This window comes from Lithobates pipiens, unplaced genomic scaffold, assembly GCF_037356315.1.
Source record: "Lithobates pipiens isolate NorthernLeopardFrog02 unplaced genomic scaffold, aLitPip1_a1.2 Scaffold_8, whole genome shotgun sequence".
NCBI lineage: Eukaryota > Metazoa > Chordata > Amphibia > Anura > Ranidae > Lithobates > Lithobates pipiens.
Window position 1 is genome coordinate 521442309 of NW_027507903.1, and position 19348 is coordinate 521461656.

The window sequence follows — 19348 nt, forward strand, 5'->3', positions numbered from 1 at the left end:
ACTGGAGACAGGCTTTATTTCTAGCTAAAGGCCTAAATTTTGCGCTATTTTTTCTCCCGCTGATATATCTCAAAAAAACAAACGCACTAGTAAATAGCTCACCACCTTACATGTATTTATTACTGAACTTTTTGTTTAATTCAGGATGCTTTTTTAGCTTATGCCCACACTTTCCAAAGAACACTCTCAAAAATAAAGAGAAGGTGTATTGCCATAAGAATACCATAAACACATTCCATTGGTTGTAAATACATTTTATTGGTGTGTAAATATAGTTTCTCTATTTCTGGGAATTTAATCAACCAACAAAGAATTCCCGATATCTCTGGCTGTAGTAAAATGATGTTTATTAAGTTTCAAGCTCATTAAATGCAGGAAGTGAAATGTCATCACTACATTGTGAGGTAATGAGTGTGAACAGCAGCAGAATGATGGCACATGCTGAACAGCTTAGAGGGTGGAGGTTCTAGAGGTGGAACCCTGCACATAACCCAACATGGATAAAGAGAAAATGGATTCCAGCACATCCTTGAGCTCCAACACCTCCTTGTTTCTGGGGTGGAGCTGTAAAAGAAATATACAGTCATTAAAATCAATAAGAGAACCTGTTTATCTGTATATGTCAGAGCCAGATCATCCTTAGGCAGGAGTCTAGTGCCCAGTTGATGTACGGGGAGCCCAACAACAATCTCCATGTTCCTGCAGTAACCCAGGAGGATAGGGAATTTTAGTGACTTTAAAAAGGCATGGTTGTTGGTGCCAGATGGGCTGTTCTGAGTATTTCAAAAACTTCTAATGTACTGGGATTACCCAGTGGGAGTACCAATTGAGCATCGTTTAACCTCCCTGGCGTTATGATTATTTCAGATTTTAGGTGCTGAAAGTGGTACAATTATTTTGAATGGAAATTTGGTGTTTTATATTGTAGTCCTGTAATTCTTAGGAATAGTAGACATCCCGGGTATGATAAAGTTTGAATAATGAAATCATAAATGATAATATAATAAATAACTATAAATAATTATACCTAATAATAATATAATAATAATAAAAATGATTCAATAATGTAATCAAATCAAAAACACTGAAATTTGCTCAGTTGCAGAATTGTCACTGCCATTACTTTTCAGTATTTGATGACGGATCTCCACACAAATCGCTATCGCTCAATTCTGCGAGTGATTCTAATTTATTATAACTGTTTTCTAGCTGGTCTAAAACCACTTTTGCTGTAAAGGGACAATTTTGGTTGCTATGGACAAACTCCAGTTTCCAGGCAGAAAGAACAGTTTTTATATTATAAAACTGCATGCAGGGCACTGGGCAGACCACTAGGGACAAAAGGGATGTGAAATAATTACATACAGCAATGTAATCTGTAAGATTACATTATACTATATGTAATGTGTGTGTTTTACTTTTTGAATTTGGCGTCGCTCTCCGCCTCCACGTGTCGCAACGCTCGCAGAGAACGGAGCTCGGCTCCGTGATAAATCGAGCGGAGGATGAGCCACTCGCACAGCGGGGGGACATCGCTGGATCCAGGGGATAGGGTAAGTAAACTCATCCTGGATCCAGCGATGCGATCCCGTGTCTGGCTCGGGGTTACCGCTAATGGTACTGAATTTTTACCGCAGACTCGGGAATACCGCCAGGGGGGTTAAACACCACGGCCTACCCGAGTATTGTTGCTGACCGTTTCCATCCCTTTATGACTACAGTGTCCCCATCTTCTGATGGCTACATCCAGCAGGATAATGCACCATGTCACAAAGCTCATTTCTTCTCACCACTGGTTTCTTGAATATGACAATGAGGTCACTGTACTCCAATGGTCTCCACAGTCACCAGATCTCAATCCAATAGAGTCCAACATCTTGTTGAATCCATGCCACAAAGAATTTGGGCAATTCTGAAGGTAAAAGGGGATTCAACCCAGTACTAGCAAGGTGTACCTAATAAAATGGCTGGTGAGTGTATACCAGGGCTCATAATTTCAAGTCCTGAGCTACTAGCCAGGTTTCAAGGGTTGCTTGCCACCAGCTTCCCCACACACCCCACTCCTAATTCCGCCCCTAAACACGCCCTCATAAATTATCTCATGAAATGACACTTAAATGTTTTATGCAGAATTAAGTTATAAAAATGAATATTAACAACAACTTTTTCCGTGCCCAACAATGCAGCCTACCTGTGTCCATCAATGCTGCTTCACCTGTGTCCATCAATGCTCCTTCACCTGTGTCCAACAAAGCAGCCTCACCTGTGTCCATCAATGCAGCCTGCCCATGCCCACCAATGCAGCCCGCCTGTGCCCATGTGCCCACCAATGCAGCCTGTGTCCATCAATGCAGCCTGTACCCACCATGCAACCTGTGTCCACCATGCAGCCTGTGTCCATCAATGCAGCCTGTGCCCACCATGCAGCCTGTGTCCACCATGGAGCCTGTGTCCACCACGGAGCCTGTGTTCATCAGTGCAGCCTGTGCCCACCATGTGGCCTGAGTCCACCATGCAGCCTGTGCCCACCATGCAGCATGTGCCCACGACGCAGCCTATGTCCACCGTGCAGCCTGTGCCCACCATGCAGCCTGTGTCCATCAATGTGGCCTGTGTCCACCATGCAGCCTGTGTCCATCAATGCAGCATGTACCCACCATGCATCCTGAGTCCACCATGCAGCCTGTGCCCACCATGCAGCCTGCCTATCCAGGGGAAGAGAGGGGGGGACAGGATTGCCGCCCGGATAATTAGAGCATGGGGAACACAGCGATAACAGCTTTAATTTCAATTGCTGTGTTCCCCGCAGCTCGCGGTCACATATAGCCCCACCCCCTGGCCAGGGAACTTTAATAGACAGATCACCAGTCCCAGGATTGGATGGGTGATCTGTCTATCAAAGTCCCGGGACCAGGAGGAGGGGCTGTATGTGACAGGGAACACAGCAATTGCAATGAAAGCTGTTATCGCTGTGTTCTCTGCGCTCTGATCATTCGGACGGCTCTCCTCTCTCTTCCCCTCCGCCATTCGCTGGGAGAAGGACTCCCATTCAACCCAGGCTGCCGGCGATGCTTGCCCCCCCCCCCCCCCCCCCACTCCCAGGCAGGCCTTCCTCGCCAGCCCTCAAATTCCACTCGCAAAATGTAAGCAGCTCCCAATTTATGTACAACTCTAAGTCTAGGTTCACATTGCTGCGAACTCGCACAATTTCAACCCAACAATGCATTCTGACTTTGGGGGCAATTTCACAGACATCTGGATGGTGCCGTTGCCAGCAATAGCCGCCAATTTGGAATGCGATTTGACATGTCAAATCAAAGGCCAAATCGTACTAATGTGAACCTAGGCTAAGAATAAGCAACGTTTTTTTTTTTTTATACAGGCATTCCTAAACATATACAACTCAAAAAACAAATAGCACAAGCATTTCTAAAAAGTTAGTGCTTCCACATATTCCACACACACAAGAAACATTTACTTTACCCTCTGAAACCCTTTTTACATTTTGGATGGGGTGGGAAATGGTTACAACCAGTGCTGGGACAAGGTCATCCAGAGCCCAGGGCAAACATGCCAAACTGCGCCCCCCACCCTCAAGGTGCATGAGCATTATGTGTCATCAATTATGTGTCATCAAAAATCCCCCCCCCCCAAAAAACAAAAAACTGAGCACTAATCTTTTTCACCCCCCCTAAGCATAAATTCCCCCTCCTCCCAGTGCAAATCTGTTCCCCTGCCGAAATCCCCCCTCCCAGCACAAACCCCCCCATCCCCCAAATACCCCCAATTCAAGTGCCCCCCCAAAAATCGCTCCACCTAGCACACATTATCTACCTCTAAAATTGCCCCTCCCAATAACCCCACTGCAAATCCCCCCTTCCAGCACAAGGCACCCCAATCATCCCTCCTAGCACAAATCGGCTTCCCCTATTCCTTCTCCCCCTAAATTTTAGCATACCCCCAAATTTCCCCTCCTAGAACAATACTTACTCCCTGCTGCCCCCCCAAAACCCCCCTTTCCAACACAAATCCCCTCCCAAAATTTCTTTGTGGTGCCCCCCCCACCTCTCATGATACCACAGTGCCCAGGGCAGCCGTCCCTCCTGCCCACCCCTTGTCCCTGGTTACAACTTCTATCTGTGTCTGTGTCACTTTTTAGGAGTTTCCCCCTTGTAACCACTGTTACCAGGACAGAAAGTAAAGGGCAACCAAAAATATTACAGCTATTACTAGAAAAGAGTAGGAGGGAATTGAACACCATATCCAGTGTCAGCTTTTATGGGTGAGATGTTCCCTCAATTTGGGGTGATTGCATGTTACTTATTTCCAGTGATTTATGGAATAAAATAATTAGTAGATAAGTCTGGAAGGACAGGCTACTTACGTGAGAACTCACGAGCCAAGTAGGTTGGGACTCCCCAGCACAGTCCCTGAACAGCAGCACCATACTGGGCAAGGTCATATATTTGTTGGTTAGTGATGAAGTATTGCTTTTTAAGTTCTTCCAGCTCTTTCTTTTGCTCCTGAAATGGAAAAGGGAACATATTTCAATTCTATTTTTTTATTTGATTACACACAAGCTAAAAAGCTGGTATGATCAAGCAGTGGCTGTAGGTCTATTAAGAATTGTGAACAATTTTGTCTAATTTGAATCAAAATCATGTTGAGCGAACTGATAAAATGCAGCAACTTTTTAAATGAATGCTACCATTGCCAAGTAATGGGCAGTTAAAAATTAACAGGTTTAGCAGTTTAACTTTATTTCTGGCAGTTGTGTGACTAATCTGTCCTGTGAAATGAGTCCCAGAGCTGGATCACTGGAAGCCTAATGCCCCATACACATGGTTGGATTTTCACATGGAAAATCTTCGATGGGAGCTCTTTGATGGAAATTCCGACCGTGTGTATGCTCCATCAGACATTTTCCATCGGAATTTCCAACACAAAAAATTTGAGATCTGGATCTCAAATTTTCCGTCAACAAAATCCGTTGTCGGAAATTACGATCGCGTGTACACAATTCCGACGCACAAAGAATCAAGCAGAAGAGCCGCACTGGCTATTGAACTTCAATTTTCTCGGCTCGTCGTACATCACCGCATTCTTGACATTTGGAATTTCCCACAACATTGTTCTCTGACCGTGTGTATGCAAGACAAATTTGAGCCAACATCCATCAGAAAAAATCCCATGGATTTTGTTGTCGGAATGTGCGATCGTGTGTACGTGGCATACGACACTGACTAACAAAGCAACAGTCATACTACTGCTAAACAAAAAACGAATAGCACACATTTAAATGCACTTAGTGCACATCTAAATGGGTCCAAGTCATGTGACCATCTCTCTTCCAACTGCAGAGCTCTCTGCTGCATTATTCATAGAGAACGCCACAGGGTACTGCAGGCTCCATACTGTGATCCATATTTTATGAATGAGACAAAAATTGTGGGTCTCAGTGAATGTAACCCCATGGAATATAATAGAGAGTGAATAGTGATATCTGATGATTGACTTACTCAACAATAGCAATTAGATTGAAAGAACTATATAGTAGTGGATAATACAGATGTTTTCATTGCACAGATGGTTCACCTCATTCTATCCCATCCATATAATTAATTGGAGTATGGTTCACTATTTCCTGCACACTTACCCTCTTATGCATCATATCCTCAAAGATGCCCAGTCCAGGGAAAGTGTCAATATCCATGTGTGCAAGCACGCAGATACCTCTGTATGGCATGTGGTAAGCCACTATGTTCTGAGGAAAGGTGAAACATATGTGATTATTAGAGTCATAAGAGAAATATATGGTCTGACATTGCTCACCCCATACCAAATTGCTAGTGGCCTGGCTGGATCTGGATAAATGCACTTGTAAATCACAAACATGAAACAAGCATGCAGGAGATGAAAGTCTTTTTTCTGGGCCAGTGCATTCAATTAACAGAGAAGTAGAATATTCACAAGGAGAAGTCAGCATTTGCAGCTAACATTTGTCTCTTAGTGTGGGTTTTCTTACATTTGGTCAGTACAGAAAACATATCGATATGTCTAAATGCACTTCAATGCAGAAGTCTGTTTTATGAAAACTTTCATTCTATCAACCACTTACAGACGGAAGATTTCCCCCCTAATGACCAGGCCATTTTTTTGCAATACGGCGCTGCATCGCTTTAACTGACAATTGCGCTGTCGTGCGACATTGTACCCAAACAAAATTTACGTCTTTTTTTCCCCACAAATAGTGCTTTCTTATGGTGGTATTTGATCACCTCTGCGGTTTTTATTTTTTGCAATATAAACAAAAAAAGCGTCAATTTTGAAACAAAAACTATATTTTTACTTTTTGTCATAATAAATATCCTAACCCCCCCAAAAAAACGAATTTCTTCATATTTTTGGTTGAAAAATCACAATAAGAGTATATTGATTGGTTTGCGCAAAAGTTAGGCCGCGTACACACGGGCGGACTGTATGGCCTACTTAGTCCGTCATACAATCCGACGGACAGTCCGTCATACTTTCGAATGAACGGACTTGACCACACACGGATAGCCAAACAGTCTGACGAAAGGTTGCGCGATGACGTGTACAGCACGTACGACGGGACTAGAAATAGGAAGTCCAATACACAGCAATGCACCTTTCCGCCGTGTAAATCCTTTCTGAGCATGCGCCATTCTTAGTCCGTTGAACTAGCCTACTCGCGAGCGGATTGTCCGCTGAAACCAAAGTATGACGGACAGAATTACGGAAATTCCGAAATACTTAGTACGCCAGACTGCACGCTGAAAAAGTCCGCTGAAGCCCACACACGAGCGGACTGTCCGCTGAAATGTGTTTCGGCGGACTAAGTAGGCCATACAGTCCGCCCGTGTGTACGCGGCCTTACAGTGCCTACAAAATAGGGGAAAGATTTATAGCATTTTTTTTATTATTATTATTTTTTTTTACTAGTACTGGCAGCGATCAGTGATTTTTAGCGGAACTACAACATTGCGGCAGATCAGACACTTTTGACTCTTTTTTGGGACCATTGAAACTTATACAGCGATCAGTGCTATAAAAATCCACTGATTACTGTATAAATGTCACTGGCAGGGAAGGGGTTAACACTAGTGGGCGATCAAGGGGTTAAATATGTCCCCTCATGTGTGTTTCTAACTGTATGGGGATGTGTCTCACTGGGGGAGGAGACAAATCATTGTTCCTAATTACTAGGAACAGACAATCTGTCTCTCCTCTCCTGTCAGAATGTGGATTTGTGTGTTTACACACGCACATATCTCCAGTCTGGCTCTTGTGCCGACGATCGCAGGTGGCCGGTGGTCATCCCGACCACTGGCCATGCACATCTGGTCCCTCGCTGTGCAGCAGGCGCACATGCTACCGCCCTTAAAGGTGCCAACGTACACCTACGGCAATTCGCAGGATCATGCCGACCTGCCACAGTATAATAATGGCGGCTGGTCAGCAATTGGTTAAATAATATATTAATAAAATAATTAAAATGGCAATGCATTGTAGCTAAAGACATATAATAGGTTTATATGAGCTGTTTAAAGGATAAGTTCACCTTTTGAAAAAAAAAAAAAAATGCTAATTTTTTTTGCAGGCTAAAAAAAGTGCATTTATTTTTAGTTTTTTCTAAGGAGCCTGCAGAACGAGTGCAATCTCAGGCTCCTGTCTGTCCAAACATGGTAAGGGCAGGCAGTTTACATGAGAGAAGGAAGATCAGTGAACTATGAGAGCGCTCACCAGCACCTCTGTAGTTCATTGAGAACTACAAGCTGTCTGCCACAATGGATGGTGGTACTTGTAGGCATCCATTCACAGGAAACTGTGAATGAATGACAGAGTGTTGTGACTGGAGCCCCGCATGGCCACACTATTTTCAAATTATGACAGCGGGTGTGGGAAGAATATCCCTCACCCACTGTCACAGAGAGGTGGAATCAGAGTGAAAAGGCTGCAGATCCTGGAACATGTTACATGTTTCACCCTAAAAACAGGTGGAACATGTTCACATGTTCCAATGGTGAACTTATCCTTTAACCAGCCAAAGGATTTTTAATTCTTTTTAGCCAGTCTTGTTATCTTAGCATCCCTGCCAGACAAAACAACCAGGTTAGTGCCTTAATTTTCCTCGCCTGAATTTAAGTAAATATAACTTGGTCACCAATCTACCCCAACTTGCTACCTGGGCAATGAAGAATAAGTACTAAACTGAATAGGCCACCCCTCTACTCTTACCTTCTGCGAGTATGTTCAGACAACACTGTGCAAAGCAATAGAGCTTATAGCAGGCTTTTTCAACCTTAGAAGAACCCTCAAAATAATTTTTAAGTGTTGGGGAACCACTGCTAGAAACAAATCATTGGCAGTCAGTGAGAAAAATTCCCCGTAAATTGGTGGCCAGTGGCGAGAATTCCCCACTTACAGTGTTGGTCAGAATGCTATTCTTACAGACAGCTAAAAAGATCATTGGTGTCATGCAGCTGGCTCTGCCAAGAGGATTTGGCCCTTTGACCATAAAATGGGAGGTGAATCAGCCACAGATCAAGGAACCTCTAACAACCTCTGGAGGAACCCTAGGGTTCCACGGAGCCCTGGTTGAGAATGGCTGTCTTATTGGTTCAGTGTTCTCTCTGTCAGTATGTGCTCTTATACAGACACAGTAATTAGAGAAAGCTGAATCTAAATACATCTTCAGATACGAATGCACTATTAGTAATTTAGAATAGATTTAATAGTTTTTCATGAATACATAACTGGATGAAATCTTGCTTTTTGCAGCTTTAATTTTTCTAATATAAGAGATTACTGATTTTCAACTGAATTCTATGAATTCTTGCAACTTTTTTGCAACTTTTAAAGCATCTTGTATGTGATGTCAGAAGCCCCAGCAGACTTATGCCGCGTACATGCAACCGGACTTTTTGACAGCAAAGGTCAGACAATTTGATTGCGTGTGGGCTCCATCGAACCTTTGCTTGCCAAAAATCTGGCGGACTTTATAAATAGAACATGTTTTAAATTTTCCCGCCGGACCGAGAAATCCGTTTGTGTGTATGCTAGTCCGACGGACAAAAAACGGCGCTAGGGCAGCTATTGGCTACTGGCTATGCATTCCTTATTCTAGTTTGATCGTACGTCATCATGTTCGAATCCATCGGACTTTGGTGTCATTGTGTGTGGCCAAGTCCCATTCATTCAAAAAGTCCACTGGAACTCCGCCGAAAGTCAGTCGGGAAGACTGTAAGACCTAGTCCTATGAAAAGTCCGGTCGTGTGTATGCGGCATTAGAGATGTCACTCAAGTGACACTCTATAGTGTTCTCCTTTGCGCCTCCCCTGGCAGCTACATAAAAGGTTATGAAGGGAGGTGAAGAGAGGAGTGAAGTAGCTGGGCCAGCACACAGTAATTAGACCCTCCCGGAAGAGCGGAATTTGCAAGGAAAATTTACGCTTCCGAAGTTGTCAAATTTATAGCAAGCTCAAAGGCACATTGCTGGTAATTAATAAATGATTTATTGAAAGGAAAAACACTGCGAGTAAACATTTAAAATACATATTTTTTTGTGCTATCACAATAATTGTTTACGTTTATGATAGGATTTCTTTTACATTGATAAAGAAGTGTGCTTTAAATCTGCAATATGCCTTTTTTTCTTTAATAATTTGTTTTTAATGTCACTGTACTGAATGCAAAACAATGTTTCTTTTTACTTTGCACTGACTTGCATTTACCAAAAGCAGACAGAGCATGGATATTCACTTGAATATGAACTGTACAAGACAAGCCAGCTTTGTTTGCCCTGACATCAAATGGATTTGACTGCTATTATATTTATAGAGCCCTAAAAACTCTGCTACCAAGACCCAATATGTCCTAATGGCAGACTACTGTCTTTATGAGCAAATGTTCCCACCTAAATATTACTTAGAAACTATATTCATGCTGTAAATGTTACTGAACAATATTTGGCCTCATACCTGTTTGTAATCAAAGACAGCGTTGGATGTCTGTCGTCCAGAATAGACGTTAAACACAGCGATCTTGTATTGCTGGTTAATGTTAACAGTATGGTAGACCGTCTCTCCATTGTATCCATTGTTCACATATTGGAATGACTGTAAGACATAGTTGTAATACAATATAATGTAAGTTTGAACAGATGTACAGTGGCGAACAGTATTTGCTCCCACTTCTAAGCATAGATCACCGCAGGCTCCGCAGTGATCTACACCATGCCCGACCCCTCCTCTGTTCCCCCCCCCCCCCTCATGTCTTCTTTCTGGGAGACACACAGGTCCCAGAAGACAGCAGGGACCAGTGAGGATGCGCAGCACGACTCGTGCATGTGCAGTAGGGAACCAGGCTGTGAAGCCGCAAGGCCTCACTTCCTGATTCCCTTACCAATTAGCTTACCTGATTCCCTTACCAAAGATGGTGGCGCCTCCACCCGAGAGCCAAGGGATAGATCGGCTTCAGGACAGGTAAGTGTCCATATTTTAAAAGGCAGCAGCTGAAGTATTTGTAGCTGCTGACTTTAAAAAAAAAAAAAAAAAAAAAATTGGCAGAACTCCGCTTTAACTTCAATAAAATAAAACCAAAAATAAAAGTATACATTTTTATTTTAAAAATCTTTGAAGCTGCATGGGTGTAATGAAATGAGAAATATTTCCCTATGGCAATTGCCATATCATTGCATACAATACACAATGCTTTCTGTGTAAGTCAATTTGCACAGTCCCCTTTTTAGAGGGCAAGGATGTTTGCATTTTCTTACCTCATCTCCCTGCAGTGGATTTACGAAGACTGCCAGAAATCCAAGAAGCAGGAGCTATGGAATACACAAATAAAGAAACAATTGAACAAAAAAAATCTGTCTATGTAAAAATGAATATTCATGCAAGTATATCTGCAGTTAATTAAATAGATAATTTAACACAGATCTAAGATTTTCTGGGCCAAGTAAAGAATGAGCACAGTTTATGTGTGATGTTATCATTTTCTGAGCCAGATGGAAGTGCAGCTGCTAAATTAATCAACTGGTTCATTAGATATTTACACACTTAAGTTCACTGATTTTTTTTTATTGTACACTCCAGGTAAAAATGGAATCTTAAAGCTTATGTAAACCCAATCACTTTAACACGTTAATGTAGTTAAATAAGCAATTTTCAATATTTTAAAACAACAGCTTTCATGAAAATCAAATCTGGAAATCCTATTACGAAAGTTTCTGTGCAGTTCCTGTTATAGGGTGACAACTTTCTATCGCTGTCTCTCAATTGTGCTCATGCATTGTCACATTGGCTTCTGATGAAGAATACAGGTGGCGGTTTCAAAATACATTACGCACATAATGTAGGAAACCACTCTGAGAAATGGCAAATGATTATCACTGGAAAGCATTCATATAGATGGGGAATGGGTGCAAAGCACTTAGGTGTAAAAAAGGATTAAAAAAAGGTTAGATAAACTAAATGCCATAATGTCAGGGTTTGCATCTACTTTAAACTGACTTGAAAGGCAGAATCCAACTACTAACCCACTTTAATTTGCATCTTGGAATTCACCTTCTGCATGTGTTCGGCTGTTTGCCCCGGTATGCAAATCTTTATGCCAATATACCTTTTTCTGAATGACCTTAAAACTCTGCATGTAAAATTGGTCTTTTTGATCACTCGTGTCTCCCCTAATCTACTCCAGACTTACCAACACACACTGGAGCATAAAAACAAAACAAAAAAACAGGCTACTTAGCAATGTCATGTGACATGTTGCTGCAGTCCTATTTATAAGCCTTCTAAACCTGGTAAATCTGCTGTGGCTCTATTTCCTGAGGAGCATTAACTGTTCACTACTTGATTGGAGTGGCACATAGATGTAGTCTTGCACTCAAAGAGAGTTTGAAATAACTATAGGTTGTCTGAGCATGCCTAAGATAGTCTTAGTCATTCAGATAAGATAGTCACTTTGTCATTCAGAACAAAGTGACAAAACCTATGTAGGCATGAATAAATCATAAATAAACTCTTCGAAGTTGATTTCTAGGCACTTTTAATAAGAGATGGAAACAAAAATATCCAGTGGTAAGATCACCCTAACAGTCCCTGGCTCCACCTTATACTACAACCATTTTAAAGCCAATCAGTGCTCTCAACGGTCTTGACTTGAAGTATTTATCAAAAGCTTATGCATAGCCAAAACTTTTTTAGTTTTAGATAAATCTATTTTTTTTTTTTCTGTGTCCATTTAGGTGATTTAGCCTCAGTTCCTGTCCCAAAGATACCACAGTATACAAACAACTATTCCCAGTAGAAAATTTACCTCTCTACTTGATCTGATGACAAATTTAGAATTTTGGATTTACCATGAACTTCTGTCTGACAGCGGTCCCCGGGACTAATACAAAGAGTGAAACTACCTACTGAAGACATAGAGAGCCATAAAAATGTGTGCATTCCAAAGCACTAATTTGCCATCTGCGGGGATGAATGATCTCCTGCACATGCACAGAAGTTACATCACCCTGGCATGGATCCCGAACCCAGAAAAAGATTGGGCAAAGATGTCAGTGCCAGCAAGGGAGTTTGCAGGTGTATATAGCCCTGCTTTAGGAAGTTTGCAAGTCGTGTACACAAGTATAGGTGGCTTCAGTTTGGTATTGAATTGCTCAAGGAGTTGATTATAGCTACTTTTGGCATTTCGATTGATTAGTATAGGATAGAAAAGCAGTTCCAGTGCAAAAAAAGCCAATCTACATGAGCCTGTAAAGAATTTTGTTTCAACCTTCCAGCATCTCACAATATTTTGTATGACTCCTATGAAGCAATATATGAATATGGAATGTAAAACATGTAAAAAGAAATAAATGTATATGCATATTAGAAACTTACCATTGTCCCCATTGTCACTGTGCTTTTAATATGTTGGGAATATTGAGGGTTCTGTATTGTGTAGTCGTGCTCTGCCAATTTATATGTTCTAGCCAAAACCAATACACAATAGCCTGAGATAAGTCACAGAATTCCAGCTGACGTTATCAGTGATACACCAGAGTAAACCCTATGGGAGGGTGATACATGTTTGTTAAATAGGATTGGTTTAATGTTCCATTCTCCTGACCCTTTCCCTTCATAGTTATTCTGATAACAAAAAAAATACAAAACCAAATAAAAATAGGGTGTAGATGTGACATGCAAAATTAGTATACAATTAAAAAGGAGAAAATGATTTATTGAGCAAGAGGACTTATATTACTAACCCATAAAATAAAGAGGTGAATCATACTTTAGAACAATAATCCCATAAATCATAGATTATAATATTGATTATTTCATTTCTTTATTCCGGTAAAATACACAGATTTGATTTTGGCAAACTGTGTTAAAATTGGCCTCAAACCTAAAAAATAAACAAGACTAACTAACCATGGCTAACTTTAGCACTAACCCTAACTCTGCCCTTTAATTTTAATCCTAATGGTAACCTAAACCCTGGAGCTAACCCTAATTCTATCCCTAATTCTAGCCTAGCACTAGCCCTAACTTTAACACTAATCGCTAACCTTAATGATAAGCCTTAACTTAGCTCTAATGGCTATCCTAAGCCTAAGGCCGCGTACACACGGGCGGACTGTTCGTCCAACTTTGTCCGCTGAACAGTGTTTGGGCGGACAGTCCGCTCGTGTGTGGGCTTTCAGCGGACAGTTTCAGCGGACAGTTTGACGGACAAGGTTTTTCGGAATTTCCGAAAAACTGTCCGCTGAAACCTTGTTTCAGCGAACAGTCCGCTCGTGTGTAGGCTTGTTCGTCAAACAAAGTTGCGCGCATGCTCAGAAAGGATTTTCACGCCGAAAGTTATAATGCAGTGTATAGGACGTCGTATTTTTCGTCCCGTCGTACGTGCCGTTCACGTCATCGCGCACGGTTTCAGCAAACTGTTCGTCCGTCGTGTGTGGCCATGTCCGTCCATGCTAAGTTTGAGCGGACTGTTTGCCGAAACTGTTTGACGGACAAAGTTGGGCGAACAGTCCCCGCGTGTGTACGCGGCCTAATGCTACATACACACGACCGGACTTTCCAGAAAAATAGGTCAGATGGAATCATTCTGTTGGATAGTCTGATCTTTTGTGGGATAGTCCAATCGTTTTTCTTTAAAAAATTCAGACGGACCTAGAAATAGAACATGGTTCAAATCTGTCCGATGGACTCAACTCCTATTGGGAAAACCGTTTGTTTGTATGCTGGTCCGACGGACCAAATACGACGCAAGGGCAGCTATTGGCTACTGGCTATTGAACTTCCTTTTTTAGTTTCGGCACACATCATCGCATTCAAAACGAACGGACTTTCGAACGGACTTTAGTCCGTCCATGTATGGGCAAGTCCGTTCGTTCGAAAGTCTGTCGTAACTCTGTCGAAAGTCCTTTGGGAAGGCCGTCTGACCTTTTCTGACGGAAAGTCCGTACGTGTGTACGCGGCATAACAGTAACCCTAGCAATTACTTGACTTATTTTCCTGACAAAGCCATTGATCACCATGCCTGGGTTGCTGCTGACATGGGCATAAATAACTTTAATAAAAAAAAAGAAAAAATTCTTCACTGGCTCAGAATTTCGTAATTAGATGTATCTACCAATTGAACCATGTGACCACAATGCAGGCACTAACATGGTCATCACATGGTTTTACTGAAAAGGGTTGTGCCAAGTGGTGGAGTGTCCCATTAAAATGTTGCTATGGAACTCTCTGGTTTGTAGATACATCCCTGATTCCTCCCACCACTGTGCTTGTGAAGTCAGGTTGGGGCAGGTGCCTGTATGACAGCTCAAAAACGTCCAATCACTGAGCCAATAATGTGGGGCTGTCTGAATAGTACATATTAGACAAGCTCTCCAGACTTCTAAATTTTTAAGCCAAGTTGTATGTTTCATATTCTTGACTAAGGATAAGCCAATGTGCCTGGATTCAGTTCACGGGGCATTTGTCGAACCCATTGTAAAGCTGAAACTTACGGTAAGTGCAAATGTAAATCTGAATTCCCTTTTAAGTCTATAAGAGGTCAAATCTTGAAAATCAATTCTGGGCCTTTTTTTAGGCTTTTGGGAAAGGAATTATTAACAATGGGTATGGGAAGTTGGGCACTCCCATGGAGAGCATGTACTAATGCATTTTTTTTCTTTTAAATGCAGCAGGTGGTACAATTTCTAATTTTAGTTTGAGAGTGACACAGGGAAATCTTTTAACCACTTGCCCACTGGGCATTTAAATCCCCTTCCTAACCAGGCCAATTTTCAACTTTCTGCACTCTCACTTTTTGAATGACAATTACTCAGTCATGCAACACTGTACCCATTTTTGTCCTTTTTTCACACAGATAGAGATTTTTTTTGTGGTATTTAATTACCACTGGGTTTTTTTTTTTTGCACTATAAATTAAAAAATACCAAACATTTTGTTTATTAAATTAAATTAAAATAATTTTTCTTTGTTTTGGTTACTGGTATAAAATTTTGCAAATCAGTAATTTTTCTTCAAACATTTTGGCCTAAAGCCATACTGCTACATATCTTTGATAAAAATAACCCAACTAAGTGGCATATTTATCGCACGGGCGTATAACACGCACCCTCATTTTAAGAGGGAAGTTTCAGAAAAAAAAACATTACACAGAACTTTACATTCCAAAGCCCCCCTTTACATTACACAGACCCCCCTTTTCATTACGCAGACCCCTACTATTACATTACACAAACCCCCCCTTTACATTACATAGACCCCTGCAATTACACTTTGCAAACCCCCTCACACTGCTCAGACCCCCTGCACTCACAAGAGTCCCCCGGTCTCCTGGGACAGCACTGCCAGCGCAGATTCTTCCTACACTGTGTGACTGTCATTGTAAACCAAAGCTTGCAAATACCTCATTAGCTCCATTCTTTCCGGCTGCTCACAAGATTGCTCTCCTCTGATTTTCCACATGACTGCTCTTCTCTGATGTTTCCCATGACCATTCTCCTCCTCCAATCTAAATCTACACTCGGAGGAGTAGCGGGAAGAGGAGAGCGGCCGGAAAGAACAGCAAGTATGAGGTATTTGTGGGCTTCGTTTTACTATGACACTTACACAATCTACAAGGGATCTATGTGAAGGTGCTGGCAGTGATTTCTTATCTTTAGAATACACCGGCGGGCTGTCCCAGGGCCAGGAGAGGCGGGGCGGACGGCATGGTACACCTCCAATGTGTGGCACCCGGGGCGGACCACCCAATCCCCGCCCCCCATTGGTAATAAAATAAATATTGGTGCGTGTTATATGCCAATAAATATGGTATATATTTTTTGGTCTTTGTGAAAGTAATAAAGTCTACTAGTCTGGTGGCAATCATTGAAAATTGATAACACCTGATGTACTGGTCCCAACTTGTCTTGCATACGCAAGGTCACACAAATGTTGGCCAACAATTACGAATGTAGTGACATACAAGACGTATATGATATCTCCATTACGAGTTATATCTCTGGCTCGTACTTGATTCCAAGCATACGTGCACTTTTGCCCAACGGATTTGTGTACACACTATCGGAAAGTCCAACAACAAACATTTGTTGGCGAAAAATTTGAGAACCTGCTAGCCAACATTTGTTGGCGGAAAGTCCGACAAGCCAGCAAAGTACAGATACCCCCCAACTGACCCCTTTTTGGAAAATAGACATTTCAAGGCGTTTAGTAAGAGGCATGGTGAGTTTTTTGAATTTGTATTTTTTTCCCACAATTCTTTGCAAAATGACAAATTTTTTTTCTTTCTTTTTTTACCAAGTTATTTCTCACACACTGTATAGGCATACTTGCAACTACATGCCAAAACATGGATGAGACATTCACGTGGCACAAATGAGGCATGGATGAGACACAGATGAGCACTCATGTGGCATGGATGTGGCACAGATGTGCATGAATAAGGCATGGGTGAGGCACAGATGGGCCTAATTGAGGCACATATGGGCATGAATGAGGCACAGATGAGGCATGAATGAGGCACATATGGGCATGAATGAGGCACAGATGGGCTAGAATGAGGCCTAGATGAGGCATGAATGAGGCACATATGGGCATGAATAAGGCCACAGATGAGGCACGAATGAGGCATCTATGGGTATGAAAGAGGCACAGATAAAGCATAAATGAGGCACATATGGGCATGAATGAGGCATGAATAAGGCACATATGTGCTATAATGAGGCAGGGATGAGTGCTGCGGCAGTCTCCCTCCTCTCCCGCATGGTGTACCAATCAGTATGTACAGCATGCGAGGAGAGCTGAACCGGACATGTGCCGGCTTGTTGACAAGCGATCGCTCCCTTGGACGTTGCGATCTAGAGGTAAAGGGTTGCTGTCATTGGCCCTTTACTGAGATATGTGATGTGCCAGGTCTGGTGAACGCGGTGATCACGGACACTTCCATGTACACACCCCAGGGGGTGTGCGGGAAGCGTGATTCTGGAAGGACATCTTTGTACACTCTCCCAGAATTAGCCGACCGAGCTGTAGCTGTCATTCGGCTATGGCCCGATCGGTAAGTGGTTAAATTTGAGGTATTAAAGTTCATACGGACAGCGTCAGTGACACAGTATTCTGGAATTACATATTGTGCATGTGCAATTGATTGTTTACTGTTACATTATTGCTTGACCTAAACACCGCTGCAGCACACCTGACTATTTATCTAGGGGTAATAGTCCTGAATAGAACATTGGAAATTGGAACATTGGAGCCACAACAGATCTAAAAGATATAGGAATGTTCAACTGTACAAATTGGCCTGTGTCACAACAGTGTGTATGCTTAATTTTCGCAGTACCACACTTCATTGTCTTAAAGGTTTAATGACATGTCAAACCAGAGCACACAAAAACACTTCACAACCACAATCCTACATTCTCTGAAACTTCCCCCATCAATGTATCCCCAATTATTCCCAAAATATTCCAAATATATGTATCTGCTGTCAATAGCACTGTTGTGGTCTTCATCCTCTGCCTACTGGGTATCAGCAATGATAAAAAAGTACTAACCGATTGGGTACCACATGTATGAGGAAGCACATGACTATGGGGGTTATTTAGAAAAGGCAAATCCACTTTGCACTACAAGTACAAACTACAAGTGCAAAGTGCACTTGAAATTGCACTGAAAGTGCACTTAGAAGTGCAGTCGCTGTAGATCTGAGTGAGAAATGCAAGGAAAATAAAAAACAGCATTTTAGCTTGCACATGATCGGATAATAAAAAATCAGCAGATCTACCCCTCAGATTTACAGCTACTGCACTTCTAAGTGCACTTTGCACTTGTAGTTTGCACTTGTAGTGCAAAGTGGATTTGCCTTTCGTAAATAACCCCCATGTATCAAAAAGCTCAATGGTAGCAGTACCCTAATGAGACAAATTGGCAGACAAAGACATGCACTCCTCCTTCTAAAGGGCACATATGATCCACTATCTTTTAGAATGCTGCAAATTATGTGCCATTTCAGCCCTTTCTTTTGACATCTAATGCAGCTTTCTTCTTCGCCTCCTTCTCTTCAAGGGTGCATATTGCAGACTAATGCACCATTTTCTTTATCATACATTACGAAAAGTTATTCAGGAATATAGGGTTATGTTGCCAACTCCAGGAATTTGGACACTGGCAAAGCACACCATTAGAATAGCCCTGCCTGACCCCTCCCGCTACCAGCAAACTTCAGTTCTTAAAATATATTTCTCTCTGCTCTGGGAGAACCAACATTTTTCTTTATTTTTATCAAGATTTTTTTTTTCTAGCAAGTTACTTCAACTACTGCAGATATAATTTTGCTAAGATCATTATTAACACAGCAACAATTTCACTTAAATTCCTGTTAAATATAATAGTAAGGTTTTGTTTTTCTTTGCTTCAAATTATTATTTCTTATATAATATAAAGATGCCCTCGTAAATAGGGGGGCCTAATTAGAGGGGAGAGGGGTGTGCTCACGGTTAAGTGTTTATATGAATGGTATTGACACTGGGTGTGAAATGGGATACACTTGGTGAAGTTGGATAATGTGGTCCGAGCTAGGATTAGAGGACCTCGTTAAATAGGGATGGGGTTTATACACGTGAGGGATGGGGGGGGGGGGGGTGATGTGGTATACGGCGGGGGGAGGGGGTAGGTAAGGGGAGGATTTTCATAATTTTTTTACCTTGTTTTTTATTTTATTTGTCTGGGTAGTTTGAGGTATTATGTACATGTATATGTGCGTACGTATATTGTACGTGTGTGCACATTTATGTTTATATTGTTTTTTG

At 41.8% G+C, this 19348-nt stretch overlaps 1 protein-coding gene across 1 annotated transcript; it reads right to left on the minus strand.

Moving 5' to 3' along the window:
• Positions 1-238: 238 nt before the first annotated feature.
• Positions 239-13021, minus strand: LOC143960674 (gastrokine-2-like). Its single transcript, XM_077469473.1, has 6 exons — positions 12915-13021; positions 10799-10852; positions 10002-10139; positions 5657-5764; positions 4385-4523; positions 239-564 (listed from the first exon to the last, which is right to left on the minus strand). Exons 1-6 carry the CDS (start codon positions 12924-12926, stop codon positions 467-469), a joined length of 549 nt encoding a protein of 182 aa, XP_077325599.1. The 5' UTR covers positions 12927-13021; the 3' UTR covers positions 239-466.
• Between the last annotated feature and the right edge of the window lie 6327 nt (positions 13022-19348).

Coding starts and splice junctions, on each gene's coding strand:
- LOC143960674 (XM_077469473.1), bottom strand. Junction 10,140..10,798: donor ATCCACTGCAGGGAGATGAG/GTAAGAAAATGC, acceptor TATGTCTTACAG/TCATTCCAATATGTGAACAA. Junction 4,524..5,656: donor AGGATATGATGCATAAGAGG/GTAAGTGTGCAG, acceptor TTTCCATTTCAG/GAGCAAAAGAAAGAGCTGGA.